This window comes from Sycon ciliatum, chromosome 1 (genome assembly GCF_964019385.1).
Source record: "Sycon ciliatum chromosome 1, ocSycCili1.1, whole genome shotgun sequence".
In the NCBI taxonomy this organism is placed as follows: domain Eukaryota; kingdom Metazoa; phylum Porifera; class Calcarea; order Leucosolenida; family Sycettidae; genus Sycon; species Sycon ciliatum.
Window position 1 is genome coordinate 89045700 of NC_088643.1, and position 20804 is coordinate 89066503.

General features: G+C 45.5%; 3 protein-coding genes across 4 annotated transcripts; 1 reads left to right on the plus strand and 2 right to left on the minus strand.

The window, feature by feature from the left end:
* Nucleotides 1-672: 672 nt before the first annotated feature.
* Nucleotides 673-2812, minus strand: LOC135806273 (alpha-L-fucosidase-like). The gene has a single exon (XM_065320435.1). It carries the CDS (start codon nucleotides 2442-2444, stop codon nucleotides 1071-1073), a length of 1374 nt encoding a protein of 457 aa, XP_065176507.1. The 5' UTR covers nucleotides 2445-2812; the 3' UTR covers nucleotides 673-1070.
* Nucleotides 2813-2893: 81 nt separating this feature from the next.
* On the plus strand, nucleotides 2894-4625 carry LOC135806274 (alpha-L-fucosidase-like). The gene has a single exon (XM_065320436.1). It carries the CDS (start codon nucleotides 3019-3021, stop codon nucleotides 4444-4446), a length of 1428 nt encoding a protein of 475 aa, XP_065176508.1. The 5' UTR covers nucleotides 2894-3018; the 3' UTR covers nucleotides 4447-4625.
* A 150-nt stretch (nucleotides 4626-4775) lies between these two features.
* Nucleotides 4776-19665, minus strand: LOC135806275 (lysophospholipase D GDPD1-like). 2 transcript variants are annotated; one of them, XM_065320438.1, is made up of 12 exons: nucleotides 19364-19665; nucleotides 18984-19140; nucleotides 16199-16241; nucleotides 14639-14702; nucleotides 11780-11854; nucleotides 10772-10814; nucleotides 9802-9926; nucleotides 9350-9439; nucleotides 7394-7527; nucleotides 6886-6951; nucleotides 6496-6547; nucleotides 4776-5240 (listed from the first exon to the last, which is right to left on the minus strand). In XM_065320438.1, exons 2-12 carry the CDS (start codon nucleotides 19129-19131, stop codon nucleotides 5097-5099), a joined length of 984 nt encoding a protein of 327 aa, XP_065176510.1. In that variant the 5' UTR covers nucleotides 19132-19140; nucleotides 19364-19665; the 3' UTR covers nucleotides 4776-5096. The 2 variants fall into 2 exon arrangements, with proteins under 2 accessions (XP_065176510.1, XP_065176509.1); XM_065320437.1 differs by having other exon boundaries at nucleotides 19354-19665.
* Between the last annotated feature and the right edge of the window lie 1139 nt (nucleotides 19666-20804).

The following is a 20804-nucleotide window of genomic DNA, read 5'->3' on the forward strand; positions in this document are numbered from 1 at the left end:
CGGGGTACGATTTTCCGTGCCAAAATCCGTGTGGGGCGCTACGGATTTTTTCGAGGTGCATGATTGTGCTCCATACGATTTTGGCACGGAGAATCCGTGTGGACTGGCTTTCATACGAACCATGTTTCGTATGGAGATTTTGCGTCATCGGGTGCAGAAAGATTTTCGCGTACAAATTTGGTACGAGAAACATCGATTTTCCGCAGGAAGTTTTGATTTCGGTACAAATTTTCAAAATAAAAAGGCATAGCACGGGAATGTGACGTGTTGCGATCGTAACCTAGGCAATGACGGCAAACACATAAGTTCCGTACTCCGGAACATTTCACTGCTCGAAAGCGACGTTATATAAATCCGTAGCGCCTCCACGGATTTTCACTTTTTGGCACGAAAAATCGTACTCCGGAACCTCTCTATTACAGTCGGGGAGTAGTACAATACGTATATTGTACTACTCCCTGATATTATTACAGCAGGGAGTCCCTTGTCAGCGGTCAAACTTCTTGGAATGCATTACTGTATTTGCTTCACAAAGAGTAGTTGGCACCCTGTTGCAGTGTTGGAAGGTAGAGGAGGGGTATAGGCCAGCTGCAGTTCTCACACTTCCAACTAACTGACAAGTTAGTTTCTGGGTGCTGCTGGCAAACACCATCCCCTCATGATGCGAAAGGCTCATACATGACAATACTTCATAAGGGAATGGTGTGCACCTGAGAGCTGTGCACACAAAACAAAATTGTAATAATCTGTTTTTTCTCCCAATGGTACACACAATCTGACCAGACCAGACTTCCATAAAATATCGTACTAAAAACTTGAGAATGTGTGACAAAAGAACAGGGACAGATACGCGCAAAACCTAAATACCCCTCCCTAGTACATGTGCAGCTATTGCAGCATTGCTATTGCACCTAGAACTGCTAAGGAGCTACAGTAGATTGCTAAACAAACTAAGGAGATTTACACACAGCTGGTGTGAGAGTACTGAGACAATAATACGTAGACATACTTCGATTGTGCAGACACAATAAAGAGAAAAGGAAAGAAGCATTGCACAGGTACTTGGGCCTTTAGCTACTCAAAGCAAACACCCACGCCCACTGCAGATCGTTAGTATCCAGATGAGGCAGAGTGATAGCAATGCCAGCAGACGGACCCTTGGCAAACTGCAATGCTCCCTCGTAGCCGACCAGTGTCACTGTCTTGGGCATGGTGGTCACAGAGCCGAGCAGCAGCTGGTGACTCGCTGGCCAGGACAGGCTAATGGCATACACAGTGGTCTTGTCTGAGCTTAGCGTGTACCATACATCACCGCTTACACTGTCATTCTGAGCTGTCCAAGGATGAGAGCCATATATGGCAGCACCATTGGTCTTCAGCCAAGCGCCCATCTGCAGTAGACGCTCCTGGAAGATTGGCTCAATTCGGCCATCTGCTGTTGGGCCAACATTGATGAGAATGTTTCCACCACAGCTGACAGTGACAACAATCTCGTTGATCAGTTGTTCAATAGAGAGGTAATTGCTAAGTGGCGATGTGCGGCAGAATCCCCACGAGCCCTTGTCCAGCGTCATAGCATTCTCCCACTTGTGATCGATCAAGTGTCCGGGATTGTAGCGGTCCTGGCATGTATAGTAACCACCGTGTTTGCAGCTCACTCCCTTGCCCCAGCGATCGTTCACCACCACTGTGTCCTTGACGGGACTGTCGTTGTACAGCCAGGCCAGGAAATTGGTACTATTCCAGTAAGTATCAGATGCCTCCCAGTCACCATCCGACCAGATCAACTCTGGCTCATACTGGTTGATGATCTCATGCAGCTCTGGACCTGTCTTATCCGCAACAAACTGATTTGTTGAAAAGCCATTTTTCTTATCATTCAAATAGATTGGATTGAACCACTCAAACAAAGAGTGATACAGGCCAAAGTGAAGCGATGGCTGCTTACGAACGGCCGTGGCTAGTTCACCAACCAAGTCACGGTGTGGCCCGGTGTCCATTGCATTCCAGTTCCAAGAACCTTTGGACGGCCAGAGAGTGAATCCTTCATGATGCTTACTGGTCAGAACAACATACCGGGCACCCGAGTCGGCAAATAACTGTGCCCATGCATCCGGATCCCACAGCTCAGCTTTCCACATTGGTGCAAAGTCGGAATATTTGAAATCGGGTGGGTACGAGCTATTCATGAACTGCACAAACTCTTTCTGCTGCTGCCCACGCCAGTACCACCAGAACCATTCTCCAGCCGTAGCACTGGACTGTGCTCCGAAGCTGGGTACACTGAAGACTCCCCAGTGCAGGAAAATACCCACTTTGCTTTCATCGTACCAACCAGGTAGAGGCCTAGAGTCCAGGGAATCCCATGTCGGTGCGTACGTTGATAAAACACTAGGCACACTACATCCAAGTAGTGCCACTAGGCTACCCACCACCAGAAACATATCAATTTACACAATGTCGTCTCTGACTCTTCTCGTGCTTCCAGCTGCACCACGTCAGCTTTTAGAGGTAAGCAGATCCGTCAGTCGCCTGCACAAGCCAAACTGAAGACTCTGTCGTGGCAAACAACACACTGCAGAGTTGGCCAGAATACGAGATCGAGGAAAAGGGTCAATCGTGGCACATTCGTACGTGAGCAACTCCTGACTTCATCAAGCTGTCACGAGACGCCGAGGGGATGGCCAGTGCTAGGGCGATCAAACCACAAGTCTAGCCGCGCCAACTCCAAAGTCCAAGTGCTTGGACAGCCAAGTCCGCAGACAGCAGTTCAAGGTATAGCCTGAGCTGGAAACGAGAGATAGAGCCTTGAGAATACAATCCTGACATGACATACACTTACTTATACATGTAATTTCAAAATTCTCAAGCTGCATGCGGCGTAGACAAAAAGACTTTTGAAATAAGCTTTTTGAATTTTTTTCCTTCGGGACTATAATTAACTCGTCCATAATCATGATAATTGCCATGAGCACAGCGGTTTACAACTTACTTTGGTGAATATCTTCCAAGAGCAAGATGAAGCCGCTGTTTTTCGTTAGTTGTGGTCTCTTGTTGATCTCCTTGGCAATATGCCAGGTGAGCTCTCGCTCTGCGGACAATGCCAGGTACGAACCAACGTGGAAGTCGCTGGACAACCGTCCTTTACCCGGTTGGTATGATGACAGTAAAGTGGGAATCTTTATCCACTGGGGTGTCTTCAGTGTACCTGCTCTGGGGGAGTGGTTCTGGGAGGAATGGAAAGGTCGCCACGAACCTGAATTTGTGAAGTATATGGATAAAAACTATCCTCCCGGATTTGAGTATGCTGACTTCGGACCAATGTTCAAGGCTGATTTGTGGAATCCTGATGAGTGGGCTGATCTGTTTGCGAAGTCAGGTGCAAAGTACATTGTGCTGACCAGTAAGCATCACGAAGGCTTCACATTATGGCCATCGGCAGAGTCGTGGAACTGGAATTCCATGGATACTGGTCCGCATCGTGACTTGGTGGGAGAGCTCGCGGCTGCAGTCCGCAAGCACCCCTCGTTACACTTCGGTCTGTATCATTCGCTGTTCGAGTGGTTCAATCCCATCTTTCTGCAAGATCAGAAGAACAACTTCACAACACAAAACTTTATCAGGGAGAAAACTGGGGCAGAGTTGTATGAGATCGTCAAGCAGTACAAACCTGACGTGATCTGGTCAGACGGTGATTGGTCAGCAGACTACAACTACTGGAACAGCACTCACTTCCTGGCTTGGCTCTACAATGACAGTCCCGTCAAGGACACTGTGGTTGTCAATGATCGCTGGGGTATTGGTTCAATGTGTCAGCATGGGGACTTCTTCACTTGCGCCGATCGCTACAACCCTGGACACTTGCTAACTCATAAGTGGGAGAATGCCATGAGCATTGACAAGAACTCCTGGGGTCTCGACCGGACAACTCAGTTCAAAGACTACCTCACTATTCAGGAGCTGATTAACGAGATTGTCATCACGGTCAGCTGCGGAGGGAATATTCTTGTCAACGTGGGGCCAGGATCCGACGGCCGCATCCTGCCAATTTTCCAGGAGCGCCTCCTGCAAATGGGTGCGTGGCTGGAAGTGAACGGTGAAGCAATTTATGGTTCACATCCCTGGTCAACACAGAACGACACGCGCTCTGGTAGTGTTTGGTACACACGTAACGAGGCTAACACCATTACATATGCTATTGCGCTAACATGGCCAGAAAGCGGACAGCTGGTCCTGGGCTCGGTTGCCATGGCACCAAGCCGCGTTACGTTGCTAGGTTACAACGGACCTGTTCACAGCACGCACTCATCAGCAAGCGGCCTCACCATCACTCTACCACAGCTCCCTGCTGCTGGAAAGCTGGAATGGGCCTGGACGTTCAAGCTCAGCTACACTCAAGATAATCTCACCAAGGACGACGCACATCGCGCACACGTCATTGTTTGAACACAACACATGCACGCATTAGAAGCATAGGTGATTTTTATACATTTATTATTATTTCACATTATTATTCACTTGAAACAGTGTGAGAATATCATAATTATTGATTATGTATATTTATCATAATTATGTTCTGTTCTGTTTTGAATAAAATAATATGTCGATTTTTCCAAGAAGTTAAATAGGTATTTTCCCTCTGAGGCGAAATCAAGGTGAAATCCAGCTGTGTTAGCAAATACACGAATTCTGTAACATCACAGAATGAGACGACCATGAAACGATAGCACCATGGCTTTCTGCATGGAACATAAATAGGATGTGCTGTTGAAAAATATTTGAAGAAATGAAACAAGAATGAGCTGGTTGCTGTAACGTTATGTAGCGGAAAGAAAGAAGGATTCTGAGCTATGCAGCAGTCAAAAGATCCAGAGGGATCTAGTAAAAGCAAAGAACAGAACCGGAGAAGGATCAGCACAAGAGTTGCGCCGAGTGGTGTTGCATATAGATGTCAATAAATAAAAGTCCCGTATCCATTGTAGGGCAGGCACGCTGGTGCATCTCTGCGCGTGCATACTGCTCAAAGCACAGTAGCAGTAGCAGCTGTATAGACTGACCGCTGCAGCTGCTCTACAGCAGCAGCAGGATGAAGAAGATCAGTAGGTTGTCACACTGCAAAGTTTGGGGTTGGATGAAATAAACTCGCGCAGCTTTGATGGATAGTCGGTGTGAACACCAACTGCTCCGAGTTTGTAAGCATGTTGGTAGTCTTTCTCTGAGTTCAAAACCCATAGAACAGTCTAGAGACAACAGAGACAGAGAGAACACATAGACGAGACAGCGGCCATAAGCCAAGCTCAGAAAAATGTACAATGTACAGATATCGCATGCAGAATGTCTACATAAACCGCGCATGCGCAATTACATGTTACAGACAAAACACAACTCACCGTTCAGGTCATTAATTTTTACAATGTCATAGAAATTGAAAGTCATTTACTTTATCTGAAGTACTACGGACTAGGATAAGACATACACCTGGCCACTACGTACAAATTTTATGGTGCCGATTTTTCCTCTCTAAAGCCTAGTTCACATTCGACGGGACGCGACGTAAGGATCGACGGGACGGTCTGACGGCGTCCAATGTAAACACCAGGAACGGGAATGCAACCGTACTACCGTACAGATCGGGAAGCGACGGGAAGAGTTCGATCGATTCAACTTTTCATACCATAGACGGGCGTAGACGGGGACGCAAGCGTACAAAACGGCTGAAATTTGAGTGTGAACAGGAGACGGCGTCGTGCGCCGACTACTCCCGATTCGTACTTGGAATTTTTTAGCATTCCGAACACTTCGCTTCCCATGATAACTCACAGAATGGCCAGCACGGCTCGAGTTGAATTTTAGCAAGATAAGATCTCATGTCACTTATCGTATTTAGGGATAGTTCGGGAGCGTGACAGACGAACTATTCTATCATTTCCTGGGGCTATTATTTGAATGCCACAACTTTCAGGGCTAATTTTTTGGACTACCGTAAAAGCAGAAATTTTCGGTGGTGTAATATTTTCGGTATTCTCCAAAATCGGCGGTTCGGTAGAGGGAAATTTTCGGTAAAACTCGTTCTCCAGGGAAGTGTACAAGTACTACATGTATACAGAATTGGTTGTACCGAAATTTTCGGTGCATTTTATTTTCGGTAAAAATGGTCGGCACCGAAGTTACCGAAAATAAAACACCACCGAAAATTTCTGCTTTTACAGTACATGAAAAACTGGTATTGTGAACTTGATTCCGCTTCTTTCAAGGAGAAATAATTGAAAAGAAGTCCCGAAAACGTGAAATTAGGTCCGAAAGTCAGCCCGTCACGGACATTGCCTTATGACTTGCGCCATTCGACGTCCACCACCACCACCACCAAATCCCAATGACCCAGTGTTACAACAAAAATTAAAAACCCAAATCGTCGTATTGAACAGCAGTAATCCTTGCAAAAGCAAGGGTGGCTGACAGTGACGGGGGTTGTGAGGAACATGACAAGACACTTACTCGTATTCCTCGGCGTTCAAGGAATGAGATGTAAGGCCTGCTTAGTGTGAACCTGCATACACCAAAGCACAACAATGATACATCTGTGAGAACGAGTACCTGACTACTTATGTGCAGCATCAACTTTCTCATGCCATGCAAGACAACTCAAGAAGCTTCGATGTACATCAACTTGCATTATCACACGACATGAACACAAGCGACACGGAGGAAATACTCGTGCTGTGATCACATTGAGTAGAGCAGAAGATGACGAAGAGAAGCCCAGCATCCATTTATTCTACTTGTATATGACTACCACTAACCACACCCATGGACCATCAGAAACATTGCACTTGAACTACATGCACAGCGTGAGGACACATCATATAATTATAACTCCAAACTCACTTCTCTGCCAAAAAACTCAGCAAGGGGCCGAACACTTTCATCAACCAGCCATTCTTAAATTGTCGCCTGCACACAAATCATGAACCAAGAAGCATTAAACCACCACTCTCAACTAATTTACAACATTACAATATGCACATGCTACAGCGCAATGCTGGAGAATTCAACCCCACCATGATCACAGAACAGCATGGTAAGAAGAAGAAAGGAAATGTGCACCTACTGGAAAAAGAGCAAACTTAAACAAGGAAAACGTTACCCGACACCCAGGAAGACACAGAACTGTCAGCACTTCAATGATGGTACCTAGGACTTAGGACGTGTTTGGTTGGTGCAACCTAGAACAGGATTCACCAGAACACCGCGTTTGGTTGGGATTGCACCTGTTCTGGATGGGCCAGAACATGTTCTTCTTGCTCCAGCATATGACCCAGGAAATTGGCCCAAGGAGAAAGTATCGAACCAAAAAGCAATGGCCTAAAACATATGCCCACAACCAGCGACGTACCCAAGGAAGATAGAAGGTAGCGCCGTTTCATAGATGGCTGCCTGAATAGGTAGGAATGCCAGAAGTCCAGTCCAGAAGAGGATGGGATAAAGGAACACTTGGTGCTTGGAAAAGTACAGAGGAATGCTGGAGTCCTGGTGAAATACATAGAAACAATACACAGCCACACACACAACATCTATAGATAAGACATAGGGGACACAGATGCGGCCGCTGGTAGATTAGGTAGATGATGGAGAGAGAGAGAGAGAGAGAGAGAAAGAGAGAGAGAGAGAGAGAGAGAGAGAGAGAGAGAGAGAAAGAAAGATAGAGAGAGAGAGACAGCTACAAAAGTATGTATCTCAAACAGTGCTATAACATTACACAATAAAACCATACGAGTCAACACAGGTGTGCGGGTATGTGCGTACATGTGTGTGTATGTTTGCATGCCAGCTAATTCGGTTGGTGGGTGCACTTATGGCAGATAGCGTTGGGTATGTTGCCAACAGGCTCGACAGCTAGAAGGTGTAATGTTGTACCTGCCACCTTTGTTGGTTTCAGGGTTCATATACTTTCTATTTCAAGTATACATACTGTATAGCAGGAAATTTTCGGACGGAATTTATTTTCGTACGATTTCGTACACGGCTTCTTTTGTACTAAAATTAATTCCGTACTAAAATTTGTTTATGTGAAATTATGTACATCATACATATGCGTACTACATGCAAACACGTGTATTTAGCATGCAGCACTGTACGAAAATATAATCCGTACGAAAGGTCGAAATTTGGCTTTGTCCGAAAATATTTCCGTCCGAAAATTTCCTGCTATACAGTACCTGTTAACCATGGACTGCTTCTGGCTAGATTAACTCTTGTGTACTCAATGGTGCTAGTGAAGCTTATATCAGATCCACTCTGATTTGGCCACCCACACTAGCAGCAAGTATTACCTTCACTGGGGGCAGGGGAACTGCAGTTGGACCCCGGGACGAATACCCTGATGCTGTCAATCCTTTTTCTGCACCTCGTCCTCACTCACTTACTGAGGTGTGGTGAGCCCATAAGCGGGATCATTTCCAAGTCCACCCAGAGTTTGGGGATTTCAGGGGGTGTCGACCGATGGGCGGATCAATAGCCAATTGAGTCATCTTTCCAAGATTCCTTTTGAGTCTCTCTCCCCTCCCCCGGGGAGACCCACGCGACCAGTTTTGGCAGTGAGCAACAAGTATGTTTGTGTTTATGTGCAAGCGTGCATGCATGCGCGCACGTGTGTGTGTGTGTGTGTCTGGAAGGGTACACAGGATGTAACCCAATCACCATCAGGTGAATCATCTTCCTTCAAAAAGTTCAAACACGATGTACTGTCGTGGACATGGAAATTCCGGCCGGAGGTCAAGCGGCCTCAGGGCGCTGGCCATGCAGCCGCGAGTACGCATACGATTAACACGCGCACTGCATGCAACGTTCTGTACGCACTGAGGGCGCCGGCCCCGCGTCATTCGACCAGATTCCATGTCCACGACAGTACATGTGCACGTACATGCATGTGTTCGTGCATGGCAAAACAGCTCACTTGTTAAACACGGAAAGTTACATGTTATAGTTGAGTACATGTACATGATTGTGTGTATAGACTAGAGTAACAGAAATGACCAACATCAGCTATTCCACACTAGTATATTATCAAGAGTACATGAAAACCAGAGTGTGCAGCTCGGATGGGTTGCTGTCACGGCGGAATTCCGTGATTACATCATTTTAGCGATGTAGTGCGTACAAGCAGGATTCAAGCAGGTCTCTTTCTGCACAACTGCAGCTCAGTTGTACGCACTACGCCATTTCCCGCCTCAGATCTGCGCCAAAAATGATGTAATTACGGAATTCCGCCGTGACAGACACCCATAGCAGAAAAGGTCCCAAGCTGCACACTCTGGTTTTCATGTACTCTTGATATTAAGCATTAGCTTACATAACTGTGGCAGAGTCTCCACACGTGTATGTTGGACGAGCCCCACGGAGTGATCTTTTCACGCTTGAATTCGTGGATTAAAGCGGCCGTCTGTGAGCAGCAAGCACGCACAACACAACAGTAGAGACCGTGAACACATGCAATTGCCACAATCGACCACGTCTCGGGTCAATATCCTGTACATATGAATAGTCGTCGGCGGAATAGCGCGAGCTCCAGTGTGGGAGCAAACCCATTCCTAAACAAAATCATCGCCGAAGTCGCAACCTCTACTTCGTACATATGAATAGTCGAGAAAATGCAACAACCTGCTAGAAACACGAGCAATAATCACATAGCGGCAATAGATGTGTTGTGTGAGAGGGCATGGCAGACCGCTGACAAAATGACATAACAATCAGCATGTTCTACGCCAACACATGCACTGTACACTATCACACAAATACACCTACCTTGGCTATTAACTCGTCAGATGCATTCTTCAGGTCAATATTTATGGCAACTTTGGGAAGCTCTTTCATCACATCACGAAGAAGAGGAATGTTGCGGTCCTCGCAAACCTTCTCACAAACGCCATCTACAGAAGAAAAACAACAAGGCGAATGGGATGTGCTGCACCTATTATATTTCCAAATAAAACACACTTTTATTACGCACAGGTTGCGTTCAGTAACGTAATGTATGTTCATGTTGTGTTCATTAGGTACACAAAGCAACGCCTAAAGTGCTCTGTTCATGTGCGGTGTGACATGAGCAGTACACCTGGCACGCACACCAGATCAGACAACCGAGGCCTTCATCCGGTGTTTCAAGCGCTTTGTGTCCAGATTTGGAATGCCAAAACAAACAAAGAAACACTGTTCAAAAAAGGTTGTTGGCAGGTCGAAGGTGACGTATGAAGAGTCAATGCCGGTTCTCATGGAGATTGAGGCGGTTCTTAATTACGGCTGGTTTTGTTATTTCCTGGAGATAGGATGAATTAGCTTATTCTTATCAGGGAGTAGTACTCAGTACAATACTTACTGTAAATCAATCATGTTTCGTAGTCATTTAAAGTTTATGTACTCTTGGTAAAAAAAATCATGTACCGTAAACAGCCTAGTGTTTGCTAATTTTGCGAGAAGAGCATAACGCAAATATTAACCATCACTAAATCAAACTTCAACAGTGGGTGTATATGCGAGGCCATGATGCTCCGCGAACATTTGCCGTCGTAAACTCGCTGGTTCTGAGAGATTGCAAACATTTAGTGACGTAAACATTGGGCAGTTTACAGTACACTTCTCTCTTCATTAGGTACAGTTAGCATTCATGATGTACATGTAGCATTCATGATGTACAGTTAGTATTCATGATGTACAGGTGGAGCTCATTATGTACAGGTGGCGGGGAAGAGACACTGAAGTAAAAACATATCCGTACCGGCAAAGTAGAGTGGAAGGTGTTGCTTCAGCAATGGCAAATCCTGCACAATACCAAGCACACGCACACACACATGCACAGTGACACACACACACACATGCACAGTGACACACACATGCACAGTGACACACACACACACACACACACACACACACACACACACACACACACACACACACAGTAACACACACACACACAGTAACACACAGTAACACACACACACACACACACACAGTAACACACACACACAGTCACACACACACAGTAACACACACACAGTAACACACACACACACACCACCACCACCACCACCACCAGCAGCAGCAGCAGCAGCAGCAGCAGGATTGCATTCGAAAAAGACAAAAAAAAGGGTTTACATGATTCATTGACTTCGAGTCTAAGCATAGTCCCGAGTGACAAACCAACTGGACTATGCCCTTCAACCAACTGGACTATGCCCTTCAACCAACTGGACTATGCCCTTCAGGGGATTTTGATGCCTCTGCTGTGCAAAGTGTATACACATGCCGTAGCGTCAGAATCCTTTCGGAAATCCTGGTGTAGGAGTACACTCAAAATCTGTATGGTTCAGGTGTCTGTGAAATATGCTATTACTCTATAAGAGAAGTACATAGGCTTGCGCATATACCCATGCGGGTGGCCTACATTCTCTGGGCATTCCATGGCCAAGGCAATGTAAGCAAAACAATGACAACATACACACACATAGTGACATACACTCGCACACCCACACTCACACCCACGCACACACAAACACTTACACACACACACACACACTCACACCCGTATCCACACCCACGCACACACAAACACTTACACACACACCCACACTCATACCCATATCCACACCCACGCACACACAAACACTTACACACACACACACTCACACCCGTATCCACACCCACGCACACACAAACACTTACACACACACCCACACTCATACCCATATCCACACCCACGCACACACAATCTGTTAGCAACACTTACAGCAAAGTCCGTGTCTGGAATGGTAGCATTCACGCCTGTTGACCGAAGCAAGTTGCTGTCATGGGCCACGACAACCTGTGAGAACAACACATGATAGGGAGCACGCCTTGCAATGTGTCTGCCAATCTCCAACAACAAGATAACAGAATACATGTAGCCAGATCAAGCAGCAACAGATACGTGACATATGCCATTAGCGACGACTGCTTTGGTTTGGGCACGTTATCAGGGAGGGACCAGAGGCATTGTCACACCAACCCATGGACATGGCCTTCAACATTGAAGATATTTAAAAAAAGACACGCGGACGTCCACCAACCAAATGGACCGACATTATGAAGCAAGACCTGAAGAAAAGAAAACCAACATCACTGTCGCTGAAATCGTTGTCTTAGCCGAAAATAAACATGAATGGAACCGTTTCACTCACTGATGCGTAGAGCTCAATTCTGAGTAATGTGCGAGCTGTTCTTCTTTTTCTTATTATTATGTAGTCTCATATAGAAGAAAAGCAGCGTGCATGGCAGTTCATGCTAACGTAAGCATCAGGAACACACCAGCCAGCCATACCTAGCCATGTGTTCACCATTGCTTTCATGAGAAGTTCAGGTAAGAATGGACAATAATTATTGATAACTACATTGTACTATTTTAGAATTAGGGCCACACTAAAAAGGTTTGAGTTTTCTCCTTGATCTAAAATCCATTGAATTTGAAATTTTAGAACCGCAATCAATAAGACAAGCTGAATCGACATTTGTGTATACTTTATTCACGCAGTTTAAAAACGGTGGAGACAATGTGCATTAAAACAATGAAGGTAAGAAGAAATAGTGAAGAGAACAAGTAGGATTCGCACAAGCACATGGCCGGCCATGCAAAACGATGCCAACAACATCACTGCCGCAACAAGCACCATCTATGTCAACGGCTACCACACCAACACCAACAACGGAGACCACAACAACCACAGCTAACCAACCATGCAATGCAACCATTAACAGCCAACTGCAACAGATGTTACACATCGAGCACATGAGGGCGAGTCATTGATGGACCAGACAACATGTCGTCAGCCAAGTCAAGCAAGGTGGAGCATTCCGAGACGGACAGAGTAAACATGGAATCGGCAGAGGACGCGGATGATGGAGTGGATGGTGGTCAATCCAGTGAGGAGTCGGGGAGCGAGGAGGAGAATGGTCAGGAGAGTGGAGGTGAGAGTCATTGCGCTGTACGCAATTTTCGTAGCAGAACATCTTCAGTGTACAGTCATCTTGTGGCTAGTCCTGATTGTTGCAATTTGTATTCTGATTCTTGCTTCACCGTATCTTGCCGTGGTCGTCATGAATATGGTATACAGTTAAAAGTGTTGGAAGCCATTTATCACCGTCTGTATAAACCCAATTTATGCGTACAGAAAGATAGTATTATTACGTTGAAATTCTTCAAGTAACATGTTGTGTCTAGTCTGGCCAAGCACGGGTGTTGGTGGTCTAGGTGAAACGTTTTGCTGTTCGTATTAGCACTTTGTCCTCTTTGATTTGCAAGTTAATTGTTAACACACGCATTGGTGTTTGCTCTTGCCTTTCCTGTTACAATTCACACTTGTATTACTTTAGTGCTGTAGTTTTAGGTGTCATATCTCTTTCTTTGGTTTTCTATACAAGTAATAGTGTTGCAATGTCCTTTAGCACAACGAAGATTCCCGACGAGTGTTGTACGAAAATTTGTTCGAATCCTAATGGCTCACAGATGGAGAGCCAAGGATAAATTTATAGAAAAGAAAAGGACCAAGAAACTACAAGTTACGCTATAATGCACCACCAGTTACTGAACAATCAGCTCATGCGATAACATTGCACGACACTGCCAGACGGTACGGATGTTCTACAACTAGCTGGCTATCAGCTCTAGCACATCTCGGATGCGCACTCCAACGGCCTTCCTACTTGACAACTTGAACTTGATAACTTAGAACCTTCCAAGTTGGCATGGAAGGCTGTTGGAGAGTGCATCCAAGATGTGCTAGAGCTGATAGCCAGTTAGTTGTGGAACGTCGGTACCGTCCGTTAGTGTCGTGCAATGATATCGCATGAGCTGATTGTTCAGTAACTGGTGGTGTTAGTGGACAGTATAGCGTAACTTGCAGTTCCTTGGTCCTTTTCTTTCCTAATTGTTCTCTTTACTATTTCTTCCTACTTTCATCGTTTTATTGCACATTGTCTCCACCGTTTTTACACTGCATGAATAAAGTATACACACATGTCAATTCAGCTTGTCTTATTGATTGCGCTTCTAAAATTGTGGTCTCCTCGGCGTTTATTGAAATTGAATCTTTCATAACTTGAGGGAATGGAAATTTGTTAGTCACACTGCCTTGGGGCTTCCAGTTTCCAGTATCAAAATGCACATTGCTGTCTGCCCACATACTGTAACTAGTGATTGTTAGCAGCCACGATTGGTCTTGATACGGGTTATCTTTGACACAGTGGCGTCAGACTTCTTTCTTTCCAATTCGAGCACTGCAGTTCACATTCCGTTGACAAGCTTCATTCGTATGTATCTGATGATTTTCACCAGTTCTCAGTCTGTCACATCCACGAAATTTGTTTTGGCGTGCCTTAAAAAATGTTTAGTTTCGAACCTTTCACAAATGTTGCAAATTTCACATTGAAAGTGAGCTTCCATTGGTAAAAAATACACATACATTTAAAAAAGTACAATTGCAAATCGTATAAATTCAATACCACAAGAGATCTACATGCACACCACATCTTCAGTTCAGCTCTATGTAGTTAAAAGAAATTTGGCATCTCCGCTGCAGCTGAAAATTAATGTGGAAATACCTGCAAAACATACCTGACCATCTTTTGTAAGTTGAACGTCCAGTTCTAGCATATCAGCATTGCAGCCCTCAACAGCCCTGCATGAACATGGTCATGGATGCAGCATAGAAAGCAATTTAGTCACCATGGTCACAGTCACCATGGTCACAGGCCAGGATGAGATGAAAAAATGGGCAACAGGACAAGCAGCACACACCAAAGGATCAAAGTACTCTAGTTTCAGAATTTTTCGGTGCTCAATATTTTCGGTATGAGGGCAAAAGGACACAGAAACAGAACAGAAATTTTAGGTACAGAGAAGCAGTTCCCTATTGAATTACAGTGCGTATCGGTTATAGTGTGGTCGTATACAAGAATATACTGCCTACAAGAATGACCACTCATTTTTTCATAATCATAACACCTATTTTATGTGTATTTTTATTCTTACAAGCAGTATTATCGCATAGTAGAATATATCGGCCCTAAGAATGGATTTTGTGTAGCAAAATATGACAGATTAGTGCAAAGTGTATCGCCTGTAGTAATAACATCTGTGCTCTGTGCATGCTCAATACAATAATATTCAACACAAAACTGAGAGAGTTATGTCCAACTGAGCATTGTAGAACCACTTTTTCTGTCCAGTCGGACTCTTTCTTCCGACTTCTCTCCTATCTGCTGCTCCGCAGTCGCTAGTCGCCTAGCACGACCGCGAGTCTGATCCGTGTGTATCATGATTGTGTAGACCTACATGATTGTACGTGTCCACATGCCAAACATGTATTATGTCACACGTGATTTATCGTGTGTAAGAAATATCGGCAATAAGAATCAAATGTCGTTTTTCAAACACCCACGCTATAACCGATACCTACTGTATGTGTGTTAGTGTTAGTTCGGTGTATTGAAATTTTAGGTATGAAACAGATACACCGAAAGCACCAAAAATAAAAGTACACCGAAAATTTGTGAAATTACAGTATTTGAGGTACTTGAAGTACAACTCCACTGGCTGCACAGGACGAGTGATTGGTGCAGCCATGCACATTACATGTACTACTGAATGAGCAAAATGTTCTCGTCGGTTGGCAATCTTGTGCCTGCAAGTTTTAACCCATTTTTGGGCATGCTGGGTATGATTGGCGTCATAATGAATGAGAGTCAACAGCAGTTTTCGTTTAATGTGAAGACATGGGTCTGGCAGACTGGTACCGCACTTGCACAGCCCTTGATATCCAGTTGCAACCCTGGTTATGTCATCTTGCAGGCTCGCAGCTAATATCTAGACGAAGTGAGATGCTGCATATACAAATGGCTCTCCTATTGGGCAACATTACTCCCAGAGGCAGTAAGTATTGACAAGAAGAGAGAAGAGAGAAGAGAAGAAAGAGCAGGAAAACAACACACCCAAGGCTCCCAAACACACACCCACCCACTCACACCCACTCACCCACCCACCCACCCACACGCACGCACACACACACACACACACACACACACGCACACACTCAGCGACACACACACACTCACCCGCCCACAGCCACATGTGCACACCCTCACACACCCAGACACCCTCATACACAAACCATACCATTTGAATGCAGATAAGGTATTCTCAAGGTTCTCACCGGCACCTACAAGACACAGGAAGAAAACAAGATTTATCTGAGCACAGCTGTCACTGACTACATGCTGGTATATACTAGTCTTGTATATATGTGTGGGGGGGGGGGGGAAGAGAGAGAGAGAGAGAGAGAGAGAGAGAGAGAGAGAGAGAGAGAGAGAGAGAGAGAGAGAGAGAGAGAGAGAGAGAGAGAGAGAGAGAGAGAGAGTTGTGAATGCTGCTTATATATGATTCAGTGTTGAGCAGTGAAACCAGCCGGGTCAGTTGATCATAGCAGTTAACCTGATATAAACTAAGATGTCATGTCAGACAATACTCAAATACAATGCACAGGTGTACAAGTACTTCGAAGTACAACAGTGCGCATCGCCTATCGCGTTGGTCTTTGATTGTGAGCATGTCTCATTACTACAAGCAACATCACTATGACCGATACTACATGTACTGTATGCAAGTGGGCTATCAAAAAGACTCAGCGACTCGGCATGCAGTCCACAGACGCACTGCATATTTGGTTATAGCGTTGATGTACATGTGTACACACGCGTGCACAGTACATATTGTACTTGTTCAAGATTGGACATTATACTCGGACTTTTACATCACATGGACACAGTTCTTTCTCTCTACAAGATCTCTGACACCACTTGAAAGTTGAAATACAACAATAACTTTATCTGGTGCAAAAATGATGTAGCAAAGGTCTTCATGTACCGTAAAGTACCGTTGATCCGCCCCCTGTCGATTTTCTACTTCTGAAGCGACTTCGGCGTATACAACGAAATACGATGTTGAACCGACGCATGGACTGCTGTACACAATACGTGCCAATCCAGGATGAAAATGTGCACAGTTCAGCACATCGAGCCTGATCCTCCACGTTGTTGTACATCGTACTGCACTTGACAACCTTGATCTAATTCCCGCCCCCTGCCAAAAACCCAGCTGGGAAGCGACATGGCGTGGGGGCGGATCAACGGTATTTTACGGTACATGTGTATACGTCATTGAAAATGACGCCTCGGTGCTGAGGACGTATATTATCATACGTCTTTTTCAATGCCAAATAAGGAGTGCAGAACAATACTATCCTTCTGGACACAACCATTTGATACCGGTACTTTGACAACTACATGTATAGGCGATATTATTACTATAGACGACTATTACTATACACGATGACTGTGTATACTTGTAAGAAAGGGTTTGCTCCCCACACCGGAGCTCGCGCTATTCCGCCGACTTTACTTGACACTTGACTGACTCACGACTGCCATCCAGAGCACACGAGAAGTCCATCGAACCTTCGACTCGGCAAACCTGCGAGAAAGCACCACTCCCTGCTCAATACACAGTGTTTCGGGGAATTCACCCCTCATCAGTTGAGCTTGAGTAGGCTGAGGAAGATTGTGCCTGAAGAGCACCACTTATATAGTGCTCTCCAGGCACAAACATCACCAGGGATACAAACTTACAGAGACGCTCCGTTTCCAGCGCGACAAACACCTCGTGAACACCAGATAGCAGCGTGAGTCAGTGTCGCTCCTGGACGGTGAGACAGACGTCGAGGACCCTCGGTCATTCGCAACGCTGTCACCTCCAAACCAACTAGTCGCAAGCCCGCGCTGGGCACAACAGTACGAAGTAGTGGTTGCGACTTCGGCGATGACTTGTAAGAAAGGGTTTGCTCCCCACACCGGAGCTCGCGCTATTCCGCCGACTTTACTTGACACTTGACTGACTCACGACTGCCATCGCCGAAGTCGCAACCACTACTTCGTACTGTGTATACTTAGTATAGAAAATAAAAATGAATTTGAAAATTGATCACTGTAGCCAGTATATTGCTACAGCCGCCAACCCTATAGGCGATACGCACTGTATATTCATGTCTCAATGGTCCGGGATCAGGCACTGTCATCAAGTAACGATTAAACCTGCGTGTATAATAAGTGAACTTTACAGACAAGCAAGTAGGAGAGTGCCTCATTCCACAAGGCAGAGGTTCTGCACACTGTGAGGAGAGGGACAACTGCAATGCTAAATGATGCGGGTTTCGCTGCCTGTTCCATTCACCCTCGGGGCAGGGCCGATTTATCCGTGCTCACTAGTGTCAGACCAAATTTGCTCGACCGACATCGATATTTTGCCGCAAAATTTTGCTTTCATTTTGCCAGGTCAACTTGATATTTTGCTACCTTTTTTGCTCAAATTTGAGGCAAAAATGCGCGTCACGTGTTTGAAAAATTGCCAAAAGTGGGTCACGTGCACCGTACAAGTTGTATATGCGCAATAAATTTGGAGAGAAACATCGATATTTTGCTCGAAGAATTGCTAGCAAATTTGGTCTGACCCTAGTGCTCACATACAGCATCACTGGGCTGGGTCGCCTTAGGGGTCAGCAGATCAAGGCCGCAATCATGAGTTGCATAGACTGATTATGTAGGGGTGTTTGACATGCTGGAAACGGAGCCTGGATAACACTATAAAAGTGTTGCTCTTTAGGCAAAATTTCCTCGGCCTACTCAAAGCTCAACTGATGAGGGATGAATTGAAGCATTGAATTCCCCTAAACTCTGAGTATTGAGCAGGGGTGGGTGCTTTCTGTTCTCATGTGCTCTGGATGGTAGTTGTGAGTCGGCCATGTGTCAAGTCAGATCGGCAGGATAAGTGCGAGCTCTAACGTAGCGAGCAGCCAACTTTCCTAAAACTTCAGAATTTCAGAGAACAAACAAAAGGGGCTTGACCTCACCTCCACGGTGCGCCGTCAGTTGTACAGAGAATCCAAGCTTTTTCTTCTTGTGAATCAGATGAGGTAGGCAGGTAAATAGCAAACTGAGGGACGCATATACTGCCACTACCCCTAGGCCAATGGCCAAGTAGAGGGTGTTCTCAACCATGTCCCCTTCCTATAGGCACAACAGTCAACAAAGTAGAAGAATGCCACAGGATATCGACATTTACAAAGTACCGTATCTACTGAACTCAACTCTGCACCCCAGGAAAGACTACTGGTCATGTAGACAATTTCATTTGTTCACCCTCAGAAACGAAGACGCAAATTGAAGAAAAAAAAGGTTCAATGTCAGAATGGAAGTGAAACAGTCTGTGTTGACACTGACCTTCACTCACGTCACATTCACGAGGACTTTAGACACCTCCAACAGAAGGATGGAGAATGAACTGCATGTACGGTTCTAGTACTCAGGACATGACAACACTGCAGTCCTGGCCTTGTGTTCGGCTGCAAGTAAAAGGACAGAGTTGTGACAGTTTTCTCAACATAACAAGCTGTCTTGTTCGGTGCTCCTGAAACAAAGAATTTCTTCAGTCCAGAAGTCAGGACGCGTGATTTGGCCTTCCAGGTCCCAAGCGCAGCTAGCAACAGATCTAGATGTCCCTAAAAGGGCCGTGGAAGGGAGATGAAATAACGCGGACTTTTTGGTGTGTGTAGCACTTACCGGATTTTCTGTTCCTTTTTCTTATTTTCGTGATCCCGCTGTTTGGTTTTCTGCAAACATTATTATTTCGGACTTGTTTGTTTGAATGTTTCAACAATTTCCCTCCCATATGCATAATATTATAGCACGTATACATAATGTGTACGGTATGGCGTACTGAGACGTACAACTCGTGAGTCGTGTATGACCGAAGATTCCCCACTCCGAGGGGAAACTCCCCGCATCATGAAAGCTAGCAGCAATCGGCCCAGCATGATCGCACACACCGTCACGTACATGCTGTCATGCACACTGAACGCGGAGCATGTAATGTATGATGTAGCAGCATGCATGCATGCCACACTGTCTACGTCTGTGTGTGTGTAGTGTAGACTGCACATGCATCTGGCGGGAACGCTTTTCGTCATTTGTCATTTGAACGACGTGGATGGTGTTGAACGACGTGGTTGGCCACAGCACCGATGTATAGTAGTTGTCGGTATGGTGGTGACGAAGGACTCTGCTTTAGTTCACTGATACTGGCTCTGTACAAGTCGTTGCGTTCCTATCCTAGTACTGTACTGAAGTTATCGGCGTTGGGGATACCAACCGTCAACCCTCTTACACACGTAGGTATCGTGTCTTATAATGCAGCCTATTCGTGTGCAGGGTGAGTCCAGCGCGGCTCATCTTCACTATTTACCTTGCTCCATTGACTCGAATGGAGAAGCTCCTGTGAAGCAGTATCTAGAATCGACCATTCGTTCACGAAATGGAGTGCAGGGAAGCTATGAAGCAGCTACGTTCCGAGGAAGGCCATTGGCTGGACAAGAAGTACAGGTGCCCAGTGGATATGGCGGCGTAGTATTACACGAGGAGAAGAAGCCCGTTACTGATGTGGAAGAAAGACAATTTACTGCCACGCATCATTTCAGTGAATTCCATTACTGGAACTTAGAGACAGTGCCCAGTGGTAATGATAAACTCGTCCAAGCTATACAGTGGGTTGATGTGGCAGGAGCAATTCATAAACCGGTTAAACTGTCTGAAGAGTGATGTCGACCTTGCAGTGGATTGATGACCGTGTGCAGGTCTTGAGAACTGGGTATGATGTTGGAAATTCTCGTTCCATG

Bases quoted from the DNA above. Each gene is read 5' to 3' on its own strand.
- LOC135806273 (XM_065320435.1), bottom strand. From the start codon at position 2,444: ATGTTTCTGGTGGTGGGTAGCCTAGTGGCACTACTTGGATGTAGTGTG.
- LOC135806274 (XM_065320436.1), top strand. From the start codon at position 3,019: ATGAAGCCGCTGTTTTTCGTTAGTTGTGGTCTCTTGTTGATCTCCTTG.
- LOC135806275 (XM_065320438.1), bottom strand. From the start codon at position 19,131: ATGGTTGAGAACACCCTCTACTTGGCCATTGGCCTAGGGGTAGTGGCA. The intron at 16,242-18,983 runs GTGAGGTCAAGC...TGTGTCTTGTAG, and splicing joins ACTGACGGCGCACCGTGGAG to GTGCCGGTGAGAACCTTGAG. The intron at 9,927-10,771 runs GTACGGATATGT...TTTCTTCTGTAG, and splicing joins CCTTCCACTCTACTTTGCCG to ATGGCGTTTGTGAGAAGGTT.